Genomic DNA, 21,325 nt, shown 5'->3' with positions numbered 1-21,325 from the left:
ACAGCTTCAGTCTTATGCTGTGATCACATATAATCACTCAGTGAACTTGGGTCTTGTTATGGCAGGCTATACTTTTACATCAACTTGTGGGAAGCAAAAGAAAAAATTCAATGCAAACTGCCCCCAGTGTACACAAAAAATAAACCCCGCTCACATTGAGACCTTGTATCCTATGTCAAACTGTTTCTAGTTCCCGTGCCCTCTCTAGTTTAGTCTGGGTGAGGAGTGCCAAGCTGGCATTGCCCGTGGCAGATGGCACTGTTTTTCCCGAGGACAGGAGGGGGGGGGGGTGGATCAGTGACAATCACAGCTCGGCAAGCTGTTGACTTGATCACTTTATCTGTGCCCTCAGTCACAACACACACAAACACAATTCGCAACTTAATATGCAAAGGCCCTCTGTTAAGTCACACTAAATGTCCGCCTTGTTGTTATTGTCTGTGCCAGCTGCATGCTGGGAGCAGAGACATACAGTCAACATAATGACCCAGCAGCCCTTGAGTGCTTGCTAGGGGTTGGAGCGCTATACATCAGAGGCTAAACACACACATCTGCTCTCTACGAGGCTATTATAGAGGTGGGACATGGCAGAGTGGAGTGACACCGGTTCAACATGGGGGCCGCACACACTGCCGCACACACACACTGAGAGCCCCAGCAGAAATAGATAACAATTGTACGAGTCGCGTCTTCTAAATTTCATAATTGGAGTAATGATTATTATTATCACCTCTGATTGACCTGAAAATGACAGCTAACGCAGTGCATATGCGCACATGCCCAAAGCGCACGCACACACACACACACACACACACACACACACACACACACACACACACACACACACACACACACAGAGCTCATTTGCAGAGGTTATTGAATTATCTCTGGGTGGGTGGTAAGGTGACAGAGAGGGACTCTGATTCAAAGAGAGCAGAGAATGAAACGACTGCATAAATTGAATTGCACTACTTTGTCTCGGTAGCAAGTACAGCTTCGACAGTAGAATCAGTTCACACATACAGACAATCAGATTTTGGGAAATGTGCTCAAAATGTTTTACAGGGGACTTTGGTCACATTTGTGCCACTTATTCATGGCAGTCACATGGCAAACATCCCTTCCTTGTTTCTGAGTTTCTCAGTGTGGCTGACATCAGGTAAAAGTGCATGTTTTTAGACAATGACACCTTTCAGGAACCGTTTTAAAAAGCAGGCAGACTGTAACTATGAAGTGATGCAATTGATCTTTCATGTGTGAAACCGTCATGATACTAACAAAGCATCATATCGGCCAACATCTGATTAGAATAACAATTTCCCTGAAAACAAACTTTCCAGCGTACTCCTAAGAGCAACCCTGCAATGCTAATGATGAGTGAGTGTGAAAAAGACTTTTCACTTTCATGTCAAATCAGAAGGTAATGTGTTTGTAAAAGTTAACAACAAAGAATAGAAGTGGGCTTTTGCATTTTGAAATTGAACTTTGAATATTTCATTTGAATCTTTGTCCCAGTGTGCATGCACAAAACACTAATGAAATTTCAAAACTTGTGATGGAGAGATTGCATTTTAGCAATATTGAACATTCAAAGCAACACATGTGAAGCATCCCGTCAGGCTGATGATGAGATTGTTCTTCTAAATTAATTGGAAGTGGCTGAAACATTTGCTGTCATAATCCCTCCACCGACATGTCTAATGTAAACACTGTTTGTACTCAGTTGCATACTCTGTCAGTCTATCTGGAACTCGTCTCTGCGAACATAACTCGTGTTTGTTGCAGCAAAAACATTGGAAAGGTTTGTGTAGCATCCTTCTAGGTAAAGTTTGAACAGAATAGTGAGATTTAATCCCAGGAGGGAGGCCGCTGCTGCAGCCGACATGTCTGGCAGCTTCAACTATCAGATGTTGCTCAAAGTTGCTTAAATAGATGCACTCTCAGGGGAAGCTGATTGTTTGCAAAAACAGGTGGTTGTATCCAAAAAATCTATAACTGACTGTGTATGTTCTCTTTCTCTCCAGCACTGTTGATATGCTCCACCAGTCCCTCGCTCACAAGCTCTCTCACACACAGCGTCAGTGTCTCTGAGGGACTGTGAGCGGCATGCCCTTCAGCAGTCGCTGGCCACTGAACCACGATATTCCCTGTTATGCTGGAAGTGTGTGTGTGTGTGAGGGGGGGAGGGGGAAGGGGAAGGATACTGTCTGTCTCGCCTCCCTCATCTTCACATTTCCCTCCTGGAGGGGAGACATCGTCGGAGGGACGGTGGATGCTGTCCAGTCTCCATCCAGGAGGACAGGATTGAGATTAGCAGTTAGCTTTGAGGTTTAATTAGTTCCTTGCAGGACGTATCACTGCTGTGGTCACTGACTGAGAGCTGTCCATCACTAATCCACACACATATGAGCTGGATGGTACCTATAAATAGTTTCTAATATTTAGCAGTTTGTCACCAAACTAAAGACTAAAACAATGAAGACACAAATAAAGACATAAGGACAACTTCTCACAAAACGGTCTCAGAGAACATGTTTTCCCTTTTTTGAAAACAGTTTTGGTGATTTCACACGAGACATTCCTCTATTTTCTGCTCTTGTTTTTTTTTTTTGCAGTTTTTTAAGTGGGCAGGGGAAATTTAAAAAATGTGATCATTATTTTAGTTAATATTTAAATCATTAGTGTAAATACATTTTTAGATAAAAAAAAAACAACAACAACTTGTATTTAGTCACTGCATCACTTTCATCCATCTGTTATTTTGAGCACTCATGCATAGTCCTAACAGGCCGGTAAGCTGATCCAAGGTCTGCCGTCACTCTAATATTGCTTCACATCCACATCCCATCACAACTCATGGCTGAAGCTACAGTGGGAGATTCAGATTATCAGACATTTCATGGTCTCACTGTTCGGCTTTCAAACATTGTTAGCAGCTAATATTAACAGACCACATCACAGAGTGAAGCGAACATTGCTTGTGAAAGCTGGTCTGAGGTCAGTACATCAGAAAATTTCATTGACATCGACTGACTGAGAGGAACAAGTGTGTCTGTTGTATTACTGCTAATACATTTAATACACACAGCATGTCCTGTGAATGATTCACATAACAAAAAGGCAAGTCTATTTTGGTCATGAGTGATATCATAACGAGTTGTTTTTTTCTCAGAAAAAGGTGAACAAACCTGTATTTCACAGACAAGAATAAGAATTTCTAATGAGGTAATTCAACTTATTTCTAATGAAAAATTCTCTGTTATCAAAACGCTTTCACAGAAACAACACTAACCAAGTTACAGTAAGCTTTGAATTTTACCAGACTGATTGATTGTTGGTAAAACTAAATCATTTATGTTAAACTAATTCTCATATGTCTCGATGATGCTGTTGGCTCCCTTTAGGATTTTGACCATCTGCAGAAACAACTATATGGAAGAACTTCCCAAATAAATTATATAAAGTATATATATATTATAAAGAATTTAATTTGTTCAAAATCTCAAGTTTTAAATTATACCACACAATTATGACATGAATATAATTGTCTAAACCACTTATTACAATTATTCATTATGATTAAATAAGTATTATAAGTTGATGCTGAAAACAAGAATTTTACTCTCTTGACATGATAAATGATTAATATGTAATGTCAGTTTCTTGAGGAAAGATTCACAGCTTTACCTGAAAATTAAAAAAAATATGGACTCCAAATGTTAAAACTTGGGTGTAGAAAAAGTGCAGCGGACATTCCATTAATTTTATGCTGTCATCTTTTTTTTTATTATTATTATTATTCAACATTTAACACAACAAAACAAAACAAATACAAAATTTACATTTGAAAACATTGACCAACACAAAATAAGACAAAGCAAACTATAAAGGAAGTTTGGGTTGGGGGGAGCTGACAACATCTAATTACACAAGACAAGGCAAAACAAAAAGATGGGGGTTTAGTTTAGGGGATGGGGTGAGGTGAACATTTAAGAAAGTTTGGGTGGGGTGGGTGTAGCAAAGGGTTAGAAGTCGGACTCAACTTCGATTCCTCTAGAATATTTAAATACTTGGAGGAATCCCTGCTTCTGAGATTTCTTTGGTTTTTTCCTCGCCTCCTTCACCTGCTCTTCTAAATCTCTCAGTCTGTTCACCGCGGTTTCTGTTGATCTCTCACTCTCCACCAACTTCTCCTCCAGGGCCTCCTTCATTGTGCTCATCGACTGGAGGAGGTCGGACCTTTCCTGACTCAGCTGTCTTCTCTCAGATTCCAGTTCCTCCTGTGCTTGGACAAGTGCCACCTCAATGCTGGATGTTGTTTCTTTTTGTTCAGCCAGAAGACGGGACTTGTCCTGGTGTTTTTGGTCTTCAAGCTCTCCTTGTAATTGGGCCAGAGTTGCCTTAACTTTCGAAGTTTCCTCCAACTGGTGTTTCAGGCAGGTTGCAGCCTCAATACTCTTTGTTGTTTGTAGTTTGAGATTTTCTTCCAGTTGTTTAACTTGTGTGCTGGCCTCCGTGAACATCTTCTCTTTTTCGTGAAGTTCTTCATAAAATGAAGATGTCTCTTTTTTTGCTTCTTCTTTTTGAGCATTGAGCAGTTCTGTTAACTGTTTTAGCTCTTTCTGTAAAGCAGCCTTTTGTCTCTCTAGAGCGGTGATCTTGTTGTCTTTCTCTTCAAATGTTTGGTGGAACTCCAACTCAGAGATGTGGAGTACACCTTGTTGGGCCTTGACAACGTCGTTCTGGAATCCAGCGCCGGCATGCAACAGTTTCAGAATAGTTTCTTTAACTGCAGCAGGCTGCGGTTCAGGGACTGGAAGAGGTGGTTCAGGCACTGTAGCAAGCTGCGAGTTCAGCATTGTTGTAGGCAAATGTATGGACATCAAGGGAGGGGTTTTGTGCACCTCTGTAGGGTGACGTCTGGACATAGCTGAAGATGACTGTTTCTTGACAGACATATTTGTCTGAGATCTTCTCCGATCACAGGTGCGAAACATGACTTTTCTCATCAGCTCTGGCTGTTGTCTTTTTTCTCTACTTGTCTTCAAACTGAACAGATTTGTTCTCTCGTTGGTTGACGATGTGTCTCTCTGGTAACTGACTGAAATGACCTCTAGAAGAACTGTGGTCAGCCCAATTTATAAGCTCCTAGAATATTGGATGGTTACATAAGCATAGATCAAAGGACATTCTATGGAAGAGTCTATGATGTCATAATGAGGGCAGGATTCTGCTGTCAGCTCTGTGATGTCATTGCATCACTATAAACTATATTTAAATGCTTTTGGTACTAAAAAAAAACAACACAAATGTTCTTTAAATGAATAAATTCAATAACATGATTTTGTTTAACCTAATTTCACTTCTTTGTTTTTGTCTGGCATCACTAGTGATGAATAAAATAGACCCAGCAGCAGCATAAACAAAAAATACAATGTTGAAAAATGAATATAAAAGGCAAATTATTTCAACCCCGTACACAAAAACTGAATCCTAGTATTCTGAATTATATAAGATATACATTTCAAGTTTAAATATCTTATACAATTTCCCATGAATCAAATATTTTTTGAAGGATTACGGGTTTTTTTTTTACAGGGTTGTTAAAAGTAAATATTTAATCATTATTAGAACGAATAGATTTATAAATATGTTATACAAATACATTGCGGTATTAATAATTACCATCATTTATCAAGTATACATTTTGTTGTAGCAAAAAATATTTCTTAGCTTTTTCATGCATTGATGGGAAATATAGATTGAGAATAAATATACAAGACATCCTGATAAATGTATTTGTAATGAATAGCATTATACCTTCTATTTTTGTATTATTAATATTATATCTTTTTTAATTAATTTAATTTAGATGTAAATGTTTTTCTGGCCAGAGCATGTGCGAAAACAAATCTGCACTCGTAATGAGACAAGTAATGAAAGTTACTTGAAGAAGAGATTAATGATACATTCAAAAAGGAGTGTTTTTATATTGCTGTATTGGTTCTTTTACTTAAGTCAAGGATTCTTCCATCACTGCTAGTCACCCCGATATATGCTGCTTGCCAGCTATTTTATGTGATTCCTGTTTTCACTGAATCTTTACAATGTACGTGACATGAAATGAGTCACTGTTTTTAAACCCCCTGTCTCTTAAAAGTCAAATTTGAAGTAGAACCACTCCAAGATAGAAGTTTTTCACAGTTTTCAAGTGCATTGGGATGACGGGAGTCTGTGTTTTTGAAGAAGTACATGCAAAAAGTTTAACTTTACAAGAAAATGCATTCAGCCATTCAGAAACAGGTTTGTTTTGTATAACAATAGTAAAAAAGCATCAACTACAAATATAATTATCTCAATTTCATAAGCTGATGGTCTGTCAGTTACTGCATATAAAGACAACACAGTGAGGGTCCTAATATGAAACCTTGGGGGACCATGTCACTTTTGAGGAACAGATAATTCCCTAATGCTTTGGTTAAACAGTCAAATAACACAGAGGAAGTAACGAAGGTGATTATTTGCTACGCCGGATTTGTGTGTCTCAACACATTATTTCCTTTTCACAGTTCTTGTTTGACCCACTCCAACTGGACTCTTCCTCCACTTCTCTGTCTTTTCATCAGTTCAGAAAGGTGAATGATGAAACTGTGACGCTTCACTGAGAACGATTGCCATCTGATTTATGGTTACGCCCCTCCAGTTTCAAACTCTGGCCAATCACCCTCTGATCTCGACCCTTTTCATTCCTCTATCCACCTGTCCCACCTCCAATTAATGTAAGTGGGATGGGTCTTTGTCAACACATGATGTATGGAAGAGTCCAGCATTGATGCCAGTGTATTGCGCGATTTTTTTCTTTTCTGTTGGCTGAACTGGATTAATTTGATCTTCCTGATTTTATTCTCTGAGGGAGCAGCAGGCCGGTCGACTGGCTCAACGCTTCACTCTTGTGAGTTCTTGACATGACCTGATGCTGCGGCCCTACTGAGACGGATAAAAAGGATTGAACAGGGTAGTGTACATGTGTGTCTATGTGTGTCTGCATATGTATGTGTGTGTGTGTGTGTGTGTGTGTGTGTGTGTGTGTGTGTGTGTGTGTGTGTGTCTTGAGAGAGAGAGAGAGAGAGGCTGACAGAAAGAGAGACATGCTGGCCTGCCCTCTGTTAGATTAATGTATCGCCTCTTCTTCTCCATCTCAAGCACCACCTCCCTCCATCCCGCACGACCTTCCCTCCTCCAAGAGAGAGGCCATCCATCCCTTCGTTCATCCATACATCCATCCGCCCATCTGGCTGACTGATGCACAGGAGGGGAATGAGACTGTCAAGATCCCTGAACCTCAGCAGAGTCGTTCCCTCTTCCTCTCCGTCTCCCTCTCTCCCTTTCTCCCTAGCCATTAGGAGTGGTTGAAGGACTGATAGTAAGGACAGCATATCTCTGTAGTTAATATTAATGTGGAGAGACAGAGGACAAGGTCTCCCCGTAGAGAGCTTTACTTTGACATATGCTCAGTGATTCTCCACCTACTCCTCTAACTCTGTTTCATTCTGTCTCTGTCCCTCCACCACATCCTTCCTCTATCAGTCTGTCCTATATCTTTGTTTCGTCTCACCTTCTCTCTCTGTTGCCCTTTTCTTGTTTCTTATCACCTACAACTTCTTTGTTCTCTTGCTTCCATATCTAACTCTTCTTTTTTGTCTTTATCCCTTCTTTCAGTCTTTCATGATAGAAATTTTGAAGCATCAAGAAGGGTAAAACTTAGGGTTATGAGGGTCATAAAAAGAAGCATGAAGGACTGGAGATAGATCTAGCTGAGTCCAATATGGCTGCCATGTGAGGGGCCACTGCTTACTGTGTCCTGCCTGTCTAATAACCGGTGCGTTTTTAATTGCAATCGGGTACACACACACACACACACACACACACACACACACACACACACACACACACACACACACACAGAGAGAGAGAGAGAGAGTGACAGTGAGATCAAAATCCTGTCGAGGTATAAATCTCAGGCTTACTATGTCAGCCACTAAAGCTAGCGTGAAGCTTCATATTGTGTCTAAACCAGACTACATTTACAATCAGACCAACTCACAAGCCCGACAGAACAGACGGAAACAGACAGCTCAGATGCACACACGGCAGCACATGCTGCATTATGTTTCAGAAATAAGGCTGTTTTGCTACAGCTGTAAAATGGAATACAAAAACCAACATGTACAGAGCATCTTACCCGGCTACAATAAGCAAACTGATCCAAACACATTACAATAGAATGTATTTTATGTTGGTCTCTGGACTTTGACGGACACTAATTATCCATCAAATACAGGAGGCAAAAGAGCCTGTACAGTAACGAGTGATCCCTATAGTCTCAAGAATGTAGGCGTTATATTTCTACCTTAAGGATACAGTGACAGGTGTGGCCAGTTGAGGGATTGAACCTCAATAATATCTGTCAGAGGACTCTTGAGTAGGAACTCATGAAGCACTTTTGGTCACTTTCCGTTGAACGATAAGCACACTCAGTCTGCAACAGCAGTTCTTCTGTCAGTAGAGGGCCCTCAACTTATGTCTGTTCCTATTGCTATAAGTCTGAGTTGTCCCAGTGAAACCCAGAAAACCTCCCGTATGTTTATTGCTTTTTTTTTTTTTTTTTTTTTTTTTTTTTTTTAAGGATTCAAGTGACTCTAGGATTTCATCAGACAGTGTGGAAATGCTTTGAAACTGATTGACAGAGGGAATCGAGAGTCAACAGAGATCAGATATATCTTAAAAATGAACTGAGGGGGATTGATAGTAGTCGGGCGGTGAAGTTTGGAAAGATCCCATTGGTCAACCAGCAAAGGAGCCATGTCACATAGAAAATGGATAATCCTGGAGCATAATATGAAACCAGTGTAGTCGCTGTTTGCACACAGGCAGACAATGGGATAGCCATGTTCTCTCATCTATTGAGGCCTTGTTCTCAGGGTTTCAATTAGGGCCTCCTGATTTCCCCAGGGGCCACTCCTTCTCATGGAGATGCCTCATTAACAGGAAACAGAAATGCACGCGCACACAGAAATGCTGCATGCAGGAGCGCGCGCGTGCGCGTGCGCGCGCACACGCACGCGCACGCACGCACACACACACACACACACACACACACACACAATGAACAGACCTCCATTTGCTCCAGAGCTTACCCCTGACTTCTCATCAAAGATCTTGATCCCTCCAAAGGAAACGGTCAGAAACACCTTCTGTTTGTGTTCTCCTTTAGACCGCGCGGCTGCAGCTATACCCTGAGGATGGAAAGACACACACAGACACACACACACACACACACACACACACACACACACACACACACACACACACACACACACACACACACACACACACACACACACACACACACACGAATCAAACAACCATGTTAGAGGCAAAATAGAAATAGATGTACAGTGTAACATCAACGTCTAATTTTCTTGGTGGATTGTGTATTTTTCTTTTACTTGTCAATAGTCTCACGTAGTAGCATCACAATCAGGCAGTTTACAGTTACATAGAGAGAAATCTATACATCTGTCTATGTACAGTAACCTCAGTTGTCCTCTTAAAGTCTTAAAACCTTTTAAAGATTCAGGTAGTACATTTTGCAGATGTATCATTTATCTCCATACAATACCAGATAAACCAAAAAGGTAATACTATGTAAAAGAATATATTTGCGAGTAATGAAGGGAAAAGGTTAAACATTTACAACAGTATTTTTAACTGGAAAAAATAGACTGCAACCCACTTAACTGGAATTTTGGGACTGACGCTGAGACCAACATTAGGGATCCAGAAAATTCCGATATCCCTATATTGACTGAAATTTGCTTATCAAAAACTTGTAACAAAATGTCATGGAGGCATATTGTACAGTTTACCTAACAATAAACTTTATTTAACTGATTTATGACATCAGTGCACTGAAACAGTTAAATTGATATTTAAATATTTAAATAACTCTTTTTCTGCATTAAGTTCTGTCCCAAATTTTTTCATATCGCTGCATATCGGACAAAATATACGCTGATACCGAAATACATCTGTGATTGGCCAACATCGTCCAATAATATTGGTGAGGCTGTACATGGAAAAACACAAAATAATCAAATGTAACTTTATAAATGTGAAGGAAACAACTTCTTGTGATATCTATGCTTGTTGGAAGGCATCAGGAAATATCACTTTATCACAACATAGTTGCTAGAACAAACTGAACATACAGTACAATGACCTACTGTTGATTTATAACTGTATGTATCTAAGGGTGGAGGTTCCCCTCAACCCCCATCGCCTCCCGCCACAACACACACACACACACACACACACACACACACACACACACACACACACACACACACACACACACACCTCTATCTGCATAGTCACAAAAGGAGAAGAAACGAGAGGAGCGAGATCACAGAAATGAAGGAGTCGGGCTGGGAAAGGGAAGTGCAGAATGAAAGAAGAGGTGGAGAGATCAGAGAAAAAGAGTTGATGGATTTCCTGTCTGAATAAATGAGGAGGAGGGAAGCTGTTTGATCAATGAGCTGCCTATCCTCTTCTCACCCTCACAGGTCCGCGCTGGATAGAGTTTTCGCTCCACGTAAACAAAGCGTAAATGTAATTTTCTCAATTTAAATATATATTTATGAGTTAAAGGACAATTAATAATAAATAAGGCGCTCTTCACACTGACAGTGTTTTCAAACTCCTCCGGCATACATTTGGAGAGAAAAGATGCTGCATCTAGGCTTTGTTTAAAGATTTAACTATTAAGGGACATTGCAAAAAATTTTAGCGAACATAAATTCAAAGTCTGTTTTTCATACTGTAATAATCTGATAAAACGAGGTCGTTCATTCGGACTTTATTTATAAATGAATGCAAAAGTGACCATTACTCTTCATCTTCATCTTCGCTCATCTCTCTCCCACCTATGATTCAAATTATCCCCCTCCTATATGCCTTCTCTCCTCTGCTAACTGCCCCATCTGTCTACCTCTCCCTCTAATTGTTCCTGTCCTTGCGAATGAGACATTCACCCCAATCCCCTTCTCATCCATATGGCTTACCTCCTCACTTCCTCTTGCACTGATCATCGTCGTCCCTATAAATTATAACGTCCCCATTTCTCCTTCTCTCCTCTGCCTATTTGCATAGAAAAACTGCCACAAACTCTATACAGTATGCAAGCATATACACACAGCAGCGCAGTTATGCTGTGATGTACAAAAAAAAAAAAAAAAAATGCATATTTAAATGTTGAACTTTAGAATATGCATGAAGTTGAACTATTTATAGGCTGAAAACTGTGGTGGGGTTACTGTTTGGTGATTTTTGTGGGTCACAGAACTTCATGTAGCTGTAGCCAATCATCTTACAGATTTTGTTTTCTTGCAAATAGCATGCAAAGTTTGTTAGTAGCGAGCTCTCTGCAGTCAATTAGAAGTTCATTCTATTTGAGACAATATAAAGAGAGGAGGAGGAAGACTTTTCTTACCTTGAGCTTCATCATCGAGTCCTGGCAGAGTTTGTCTCCACGGGCGGCGGTAACCTCATCCAGGCCGATGAGTTTGGCCTTGTAGCGGACGCCATCGCCCTTAAAGCGCCTGATGAGAGCTGACTCGCTGCGATCCTGCCCTGCGGACACACATACACACTCAGTCTGGACTCTACAGTACATCTTCCAGTCAAGGACCTCAATCTACTTCAGACCAGTGCTATTACCTCGGGCTCATCAATCAACGGGGGCCACAAAAGACTCCAACAGTAATCTTTCAAAATAAAAAAAATAAAAAAAACAACCATGGTACAGGTCAGAGCTACTGATGTTACCAACATCTTGTTACGGGACGAACTCAGATCACAGGTACTGACCTGTGGTGTCATCTGAATGGCATTGTTCAATATACTCCGACACGTGAATCGATGATGTTCGGCAGGATTAGAGCTCAAACTGTGACTCTTCCCCTCTTCAGCCATTTCTCCTATAAAATAATGGCATCACATTCTGCTCTTATCTCCCCTGTCTCCCGCAGTCCCCCTACTCTCCTCACTCACTATTGTGTAGCAGATCGTCGGCATTGTGCGCATGCACTAATGAGTGTAGGCAATGGCCCGCATGTGTTGACCTTGCACTTGTCCAGGAATTCTCCACGTTTATCTCCTGCGTTTGTCTTCACACACAATGCAGAGCAGAGTGAGACTGAGAGAGTAAAAACTCATTAAGCTAAACTGTCTGTGTCACGCACTCTCCATCTTTCTTCCTTTCTGTTTCTCTGTCTCTGACCTGCAGCGTGCAAAACATTTCATCATCAAATTTTGTACAATGGTGCATCTCCGCGTTGTGTTTCAGAGTGTGTACGTGAGAGTGAAAGACTGCCAGAGTGATAGTGAGAAGGAGAGGCGTAATGATAATGCAGCATATTCTGATAATATATTGAGGCATTAGTTCTGTACTCTGTAACAGCATGACTCTTGGAAGGTCATAGTCGGAAGTGATGGAGAGGTCCCACTCCTCCTTCCCTCGTTCTTTCACACTCCCTCCATTCACACAGAGTCCCCACAGCACTGCAGTATAATAGAAATGAGCCCTTTAACCACAGGCGAGAGCGTCATGCCATGTGATGCCACTGAATCATCTTTGTCCAACACTAATCTCCCACCTCCTTCCACTTTGTCTGCTTGCCCACACACACACACACACACACACACACACACACACACACACACACACACACACACACACACACACACACAAACATTTCTTAAAAATCTGCATTTGCCTCACCTTAATTAAATCATATTAACACAGATTTTTAGAGGTTGGACAATAATTAAGGACATTACAGGCTACAAAAGGCCTCATTAAAACAGAAGATAGCGAGATTATAGCTTCAAATAGCAAGTTTATTAAGTGAAAGGCTGCTAGAGATCATATTAGTGAATATCAATTTGTCTAAGAATCTGTCATGTGGGAAAGAAAAATGGGCAGACTATCTACAAAGATAAAAAAAAAAAAACAACAACATGTCACTCTGTTCCCCATTGATAAAAGAAACAACACTTACACATACTGACACACAAATCTGGTGTGGATGAACTCATACCCCTGAATCATTGAACAGGCACACTCAGTCACAGTCCTACTTGGAGTAAATCATGACTGTCTGCCTCAAAGTCCTGAGAGACAAAAGAGACAAAGAATATATGTCCTTATTTTGGAGAAGAGTGAGAGGGAACCGCTCTCTCTTTTGTATCACGTCTCAGTTGGGCTGCGATGAGAGTAAGTGATTAAACCACCGGTGGATTGTTCTGTTCGACGCGGCGATGCTCGTTTAAAGACATTTAAATATTTCCTTCATTAAACTTGAAACTGCCCTGTGAAATGTGCATATAGACACATACACAAGCATGTTAGGAGGAACATTCAGCAGCTATGATGACCCCCCCCCCCCCCCCACACACACACACACATTCACACATGCTCTTCGAAACCCATCTTTTCTTCCCACTGCATCAACAACATGAAACATGCCGCTGCTGTGTTGTCAAATTCAGAATTCCTTCACATCCAAAGATGAGCTGTCTGTCAGGGAACACAACTGTTTTAAATCTCTTTGACTGTTCAAGGAAACAAGCCAGGAAAGTTTCATCTAATATACTCAATTTAAGTTCAATTATTTGACATGGGCGGTTTGTATAGCCACCAACAAGCATTAAAGGCACCCTGGGGAGTTGTGCTGGAAACAAACAATAGTTCTGTTTGCACTGTGTTACTCACAAAAACTAATTATGTGTATCTTTGAGGTCTGGCAAATAATCTGAGTTCTTTTCATTCCTCGTAACACATTTGTAAAGTGTAGGTTTTTTTTCCAATACAAATTGTGCATCTTTTACACCTACTTTATGTTTACTAGCTTGAAGTCTTCTTCCATTGTCTTTGTTGGCACATTTGTTACATTTGTTGGTGTGTTAATCAGAGAAAGTGTGAAAAAAAGGCAGAATCTAATTTGCGCTGCCCACATGTATGCGTGCATCTTTTGGCATGTACACAAAATGCCTAAAGGTTACCTTGTAGATTGGCATTCATCATAATGTTTAACTACATAGTTATCAGTTTCCCTGTGTGGGTTGGTCATTACAAAAGTTTGCAGTCGAAGTTCATAAAACAAACTTAAAAATCTTTGGTTGGTATTGTATACCAAATATGTCCAGTTAAATCTTGGTGAAATTCACTAAATATGATGTAGAAAACATGTACAGTATTTCTATTTCATGGCACGCTCAGAAGCATCACTGAATCTTGGGTTTGAAGCCAAAAGAGACAGCGTGTGCATCCCTGACAGAGAAAGTCGGGCTTAAGTCCAAAAATATCAATCATTTATCAAAAGTAGAAAAAGGCGGCACTCCATAAAAAGCATCGGTTTAAGTATTTCTCAGTTTTATCATCAAGTAGGTTTAACGTGGGCATGGAAGAAGCTGATTCTCTGAAGAATAAGGTAATGTTAACAATCCTAAAGCTACTAGGTTGAGTGTGCTGGATTTCGGAGGATCTTGTGACAGAAATGGAACATAATACTCCTAAATGTGTTTTTGTTAGTGTTTAATCACCTGAAACTACCGATTGCTTGTGTTTTCGTTACCTAAGAACAAGCCCTTCTACGGAGTACGCCATGTTGCACCAGCATATTTCTACGGTTGCCCAGAAGGGACAAACCAAACACCGGTTCTCGAGAGGAACTTTAGCGCTTTTCACGAGTTTCACGACCACTAAAGATTCTCTTACACGCTTGAAAGGGGAGAGTGATTTCTTAGTTGGTTGCTATCTGCAACCTCGTCGCGAAATGCCACTAAATCCTACACATTGCTCCTTTAAGGTAAAACAAAAGGAGAAAAGTGTACCTCATTGTAGAGGCGATAAAGTTCAGATGAGGTATTTTTTGATTGTACAAATGAAACAACACTCATCTCATTGTAAAACAAAATAGTTTATATTAAATGTTTGAGTGGTTTAGTGAATAACTGTGCACTGATTCATATTTGCATGTGTATTTTGTTTAACTTTTTCCCACTAAATCATATAATTTGATCAGTTTTTATGGACTCATCTGAGGATCTGTCTGTTCATAATTACACACTCTGCACTGCAGGACCTCATCTGTGTGTTTATGTATGGATCTGCGTGAGTGTTAAATAACACTGGATGCATCCAGCTGCTTTTGTCTCACCGGAACAGCGGTTTTCATTTGAGTTTGACATTTAAGACCTGCTCACTCCATCTGCATCCATCACCATTGCTGCTGCTATACTTAGCACACAGAGGGAGCGAATCAGAGAGCAGTCGAAAAAAGACCAAGAGGGGAAGAAAGGAAGGACAAGGAAGAGAGGGTCCGGGGTTACTTCTCCTGCTGAGTGGTTTATATTATTACCTTTTGGGAGCATGTTCCATGAAAGACCTCCCTGTGAGTGAGTGTGTGTGCGTCAGCATGGGAAGCATTCAGTCTGCTGTAATTAAATGTCTGCTATCGCTGTGACCCCGCTGAGCTTCAGACACAACTAATGAAAGAATCTTCCGTTTCATCTGTCATGGCTTCTCCACACACACACACACACACACACACACACACACACACACACACACACACACACACACACACACACACACACACACACACACACACACACACACAAAGCTTTGTGTCTTTCCCTATCACACTAACACAGAACCCCATCCTCACACTCATCCCACCTACCATACCATAACACTAATGAAAGAATCTTCTGCAACATCAATCACAACTGCTCCACAGGTCAACACACAAAAAAAAACCCCACACACACAGACTCTCTTTGACACACATTCACAAAAACTACATCTGCACCATCTAACATGTAAAGCGACACCAGACCGCACAGTCCTGCAGCACAGTTGTAATATCTGAAATTCACATTTGTATGCTACAGTAAAGCAGTGCATATACTAGAGCGCGCGTGTGCGTGTATGTGTGTGTGTGATAGTATTTGGTATGCAAGGTTGGTTTATAACAGTCTGTCTGAAGCAACAAGCAGAGAGGGAGGGAAGGACATAAAGCGGAGAGCGAAGGATGGAGAGGAGGGATAGGACGTGATGGATGCATGAATGAGCGAAGCCTCCAATGGATAAATGTCACTCAGGATTAGAGCGTTATGACAGGCAGAACCCCCCTGACTCGCTCGCACGAACGAACGAACGCACACACACACACACACACACACACACACACTCACACGCACACCCTTCCACAGGTGATAGATGACTGCTGGTACAGTGCGTCTAGCCCTTTAGGGATGCTCCTAGCATCGCTCCTGGCAGCTGTAACCTTCTACCTCCTGTGTGCCCCTGTGTCACTCTTTCCCAACTGCTTCCCCATCTCCCCCTGCTCCCCTCCACAAAAAACCCCAACCCCTCTGTATCCATGATCTTCCCCTTTAGATGGGTTAGTTAGATTACATACGTACAGCAATCAGAATTATTTTCATCCTTGTCTGTTTCCTCCTTCCTCTCCTCATTTCCTTATGTTTCATTACAGCTTCATTTGGCTGTCACTTCTATCAGTTGTGATGACATTGTAAGAGCAGGGTAAGAGCAGTCAGACAATCAGACAGTTATAAACAAGGCAACAGTTTACACTAAATGATCTACTGTGAAAACCACACCATTTAAAACCAAAAGAAACACACTCAAAGTATTGATTATAATCCCTAATGAGACGAGCAAACTGTGTGCAAGATCAAATAAAAAAAATATGGATGTCCCAGTTCAAGAAAGACCTCTGTAAACGTTGAAATACATACACAACGGGCAGTTTACAAAACAATTTTACTGTTTGCTTTCAGATTAATTTTCTCTTTAGCCAACTAGGCCTGTTGCAGATATTACATCATTTCCAGATTGTTATTATTTAAGATGACTGCAACCATTTTTGCATCATTGTTAGAATAGTTTCAGTTTATCTGTATTAAAACAGATGGATGAAACTCACAATAATGTCAGATTTCCATCAATATTTCCACCATTTGAGGTTTAACTGCGGCTCTTTTGATGACATCATTTCATTGCGACCTCTTCTCTCAGCATTTAATGGCTGGTGAGAGGAGAAGTGATGGGACCAACCGTTTATCTCGAGATGTTTCATTTCTAATATTTGACCAACCACATTTCAATGAAAACCAATTAATTTGAAGGATGCAGTTCATCAGATTTGCAGCAAACAGTTAGCAGTAAAAGTAACATGAACATAAAAAGACTAATTTTAATTGACTATTAATCGTGGCAGCTCAACAGCCAATCTGTGTGTTTGTCTGAAATCTGTCAGATCGTCTGACTTACTGTGTTTCTTACACCATCAAACTTCCCGTCAGTGATTTTGAGGTATTCTCAGATCACACCACGTAACTTCATAAATTCTAACTGAATCAAGTCAAAACTACCCAAATAATATGCAAGTTGTTTTGAACTGTTATTTCCCTTTTAATTATATTCAACCCCATTCAAAAGGGATTTTGACAATCCCGTATTTGATTTGTTTAGCTAGCTCTTTGATTTATATATCTTACACCCATTCACTCACACGGATACTTTATAACGTGTGCAGACATGCTTCTGATGGCCTGCAGAGGGATCCAGGTTGTCCTCAATGGCGCAGTGTTTCTCTATTCAAAACCATGCTGATCATTCAAGCTGAAGGCTGAAGCATAGTGTAATGGTTTTAAGTGTAAGGCCAATAAGGCATAGCAGTCTAGTTCATTAATTTCGTTAGACATTAGAGACTTCAGCTATTAGTTTGAGGCGACTGCGTAAGAATAAGTGAGAGATGTAGCAGCTCTCGGCAGCAAAGATAAGCAAACTCGCGTGGCTTTGCTTTGATTTCTAATTTGTGAAGTTGTTGGCAATCGTGTCTGATATTCCTCAGAAATGATGTTAGTGTCACAAATGCCATCATCAGTAGCGCCGCATAACTGCGCTCGTCCATTTATTTTCAGCAGGCTTGTATTGTTTGTAGTGTCTGTTAAAGTGTGGCGCTTGTTCCACTGTGCTCCAGATGAAGGAGCACCCAGAGGCTCTTAACTACAGCTGGGATGGTTCCCAACAAACACTCAACAGCACATGAGGGAACCCAGCAGTTACTCTCCAATTAATCCTGCTTCTAAACCCTGCTGCAGACTCTGTGTGTGTGTGTGTGTGTGTGTGTGTGTGTGTGTGTGTGTGTGTGTGTGTGTGTGTGTGTGTGTGTGTGTGTGTGCGTGCGTGCGTGCGTGCGTGCGTGCGTTGATTTTTCTCTTTTTTTGTGCTTTCTTTACCTATCAGAGACTTGTTCAGATGAAGCACTCACTCACAGTCACTCTCACACAGACTCTTTTAAACACACAAAGCAGCATGTGCCAAGAAAACAACAACTTTTCCCTTCAGCTCCATGTTTAATTCTGGCAGATTGATTTGGCGCACACAAGCTCATAACTGACTTACTGCACACATACACACACGTTACAAAAACAGAGCCATAGCTGCTGAAGTGAAACACAAAGTGTAAAATGAGATGATGAGGAACTGTGGCCACATCAAACTATTCTATCTTATTTGCAACATGACTGCCGTTGTCTTTACTAAATAAATGAATGGCTCTTCGCAGCTCTCAGTTTGCTACTTTAAGTAGTTCATATTCATATTCCACTAGTGAATTTTGAAAGGATTTATCTGTGTAATCATTTTGATTAATTAAGGATCAAGATAGCTGTGGCTCACCTTTAGAGGGTGACCTAAACTCATGAAAGTATGAAAAATAAAATTTCTGGCAAATCTAACAGAACTATATTGGAATAGTTTATTTCTCTCTATAAGACAAAAAGCTAGTTTGTGTGTGTGTGTGTGTGTGTGTGTGTGTGTGTGTGTGTGTGTGTGTGTGTGTGTGTGTCCTGAGGCGTCCAGCTATCCTCTCTGGCAGAAAACACTGAACAAATTAGAGCCGAAAACTACGTCAGGGACAGACGCAGCACACTGCCTATTACCACCCCACATGCACTCAGACACCCACACCCTTCGTCAAGGTCACTCTGGCAGAACAGACAGAGAAAACGTTTGACTTGATTGTCTGGTGAGTCTGAAAGAGAGTTTTTTTCAACTTTTCAAGCACAGTCATCTTTTATGACAATATTTCTAACAGACAAATTTATCTTGCGTTTGAAGATAGTTCATATCTGATATTCCTACTATTCCTATATATCATACACTGATCACCACCTGATGACATATTAGTGTGACTCTAACTGTAGCTTGAGTCACAGCATAATGTGAGAATGTCACACTTTATCTCGCCAAGGTGTGAAAAGTAAAATCACTTAGCCTTCGGCACCAAAAACACTTGGTTATTGTTTAGAAAAGCTCATGGTTACTTAAAGTACATTACGTAAGATAAATACGTGACATAATTAAGTTACTTAGGTTGTTTAAAAGAAATTGACATTGATTATTGCTTTCTCACACTGGACATCCAGGTGAAAGTCTTGTGTTTGTTCCATCCAACCACCACCGACCACCTGGCTACTCAGACTTTATCACTCTTTGTACTTAATCACATGACCTCCTTCTTTGACCCTGATCATACATGTGTGTAGTTTTTATGCTTAAGTGAGGCAAAACAGGACTGACATGGTACAGTATCAGCTAGTGGACTGATGGGTATATCACAGACTTTGGTGTGATATAAAATATTATCTATCATTGTAAGGTACAAAACAGGGGTATTTGTTATAGAGGAAGCAGGAATACAACACAAAGTTATGCTCCATCTTCTGCTTATTAACAACTTTTTTTTGTTTGTTGGTATTTTAAATTATTTTAATTTTACTTAAAGTCTGAAAAATGATGACGGATAGAATACTTTGACAGGTATTTTTTTTTTTTTTTTTTTTTTTTTTTTTTTTTTTTTATCAAAGGCCAGTTTACATATTTCAAATATTTTTTACCTTACATGGAAAATGTATTTGAAAACGGAATTTTTGAGATATTATTTTCAAACTGTAGAAACGGTTTAACTCTCAGCCCTGCTACACAAATTTCACAATTTTAAGTTGCTATAGAGCGATTGTCTCTGATTTACACACTCACAATGGGCCGGGTTTGGTTTTCTGCTGGATGTTTTTTTAGGGCATCGATCTTTGTATCCAGCAACAATGTACACACCTCTATCTGGGCTAAATCTAATTTAAAGCTCCTATACAATGAAGTAGAAGCTTTCAACGCACTGAAAATGGCAGCACAGCAGAGCTCTCTCCTCTCTGTCTGCACACTGCACTGTTTGCTGTTTTCAGAGCGCATGTTCTCCACAAAGAGCACTCAACAAAATGAAACATAATGTGCTACATGTAAACATGGGAGGAGTAAAGTCTAAATGGAACTTTGATGCGGCCGGCGAGCGGTCATCTGAGTGCTGTCTACGTCTGAGGAAAGGAATTTAACTGAACACAAACACACACGTACACACATGTTCGACAGGAGACTTAAGGTGATTTAACATCTCATCCTTTTCTATGCCTGGCTCGTCCATTCTCCATCCTGGTGACTCCCTCTCCTTCTGTCCTCACCTCTTTTACCCAGCATCCCCCAGTCTATCGAGGACGCGTTTCTCGCCCTGGCTTTAATTACAAGGTAATCGGTCTCACCCACAGAGGAGCCTATGGCCTGTGAATGTGCTCATCAGTGTGTACGTAACTGTGTGTGTGTGTGTGTATTTTTTTTGTTTGTCGGCGGTGTGTTTTCAGGGCTCTGACTAGGTATCAGAGAGTGGTCTGTGTAAACAAGCTGCTAGCATCCTGTCACGCATAGTTGAAGCAGCTCCCCCCATGGATCGCAGTATTGGATGCCCGTAAGCCGCTGCTGACACACTAGTTCAATTCCACCTTTGCATAAATGTTCATATTCTGCTGCAGAAAGAAGAACAAGCTCTTCAAAGCGCAGCGCTCTGAGCCTCCACCAAATACCTCCTGTCATCAAAAGAAGAGAAAGCACCACACACTTTGTCCTTGTCAGTCTTCTCTTACTCCCTCACCTGAACACACACACAAACACACATACACACACACACACACGCACGCGCACGCACACACACACACACACACACACGCAGACACACACGCACACACACACGCACACACACACACACACACACACACACACGCAGACACACACACACACACACACACACACACACACACACACACACACACACACACACGC

The 21,325-nt window shown here is 40.8% G+C and overlaps 1 protein-coding gene across 6 annotated transcripts in view; it reads right to left on the bottom strand.

The window, feature by feature from the left end:
* dab1a (DAB adaptor protein 1a) overlaps nt 1–21,325 on the bottom strand; it is a 213,620-nt gene that overhangs the window by 22,527 nt on the left and 169,768 nt on the right. For all 6 annotated transcript variants that reach the window (XM_069150590.1, XM_069150591.1, XM_069150589.1 and 3 more), the window contains 2 exons: nt 11,552–11,691; nt 9,198–9,296 (listed from right to left, as the gene is read on the bottom strand). In XM_069150590.1, coding sequence (XP_069006691.1) covers nt 9,198–9,296; nt 11,552–11,691 — 239 coding nt within the window. The remainder of the gene's footprint in view (nt 1–9,197; nt 9,297–11,551; nt 11,692–21,325) is intronic.

The sequence above is a fragment of the Embiotoca jacksoni genome, unplaced genomic scaffold (genome assembly GCF_022577435.1).
Source record: "Embiotoca jacksoni isolate LCO1_2020_lvr unplaced genomic scaffold, fEmbJac1.0.p SCAF_16, whole genome shotgun sequence".
NCBI lineage: Eukaryota > Metazoa > Chordata > Actinopteri > Embiotocidae > Embiotoca > Embiotoca jacksoni.
The sequence above is the reverse complement of the archived record's forward strand: the minus strand, read 5'-3'. Positions and strand labels throughout refer to the sequence as shown.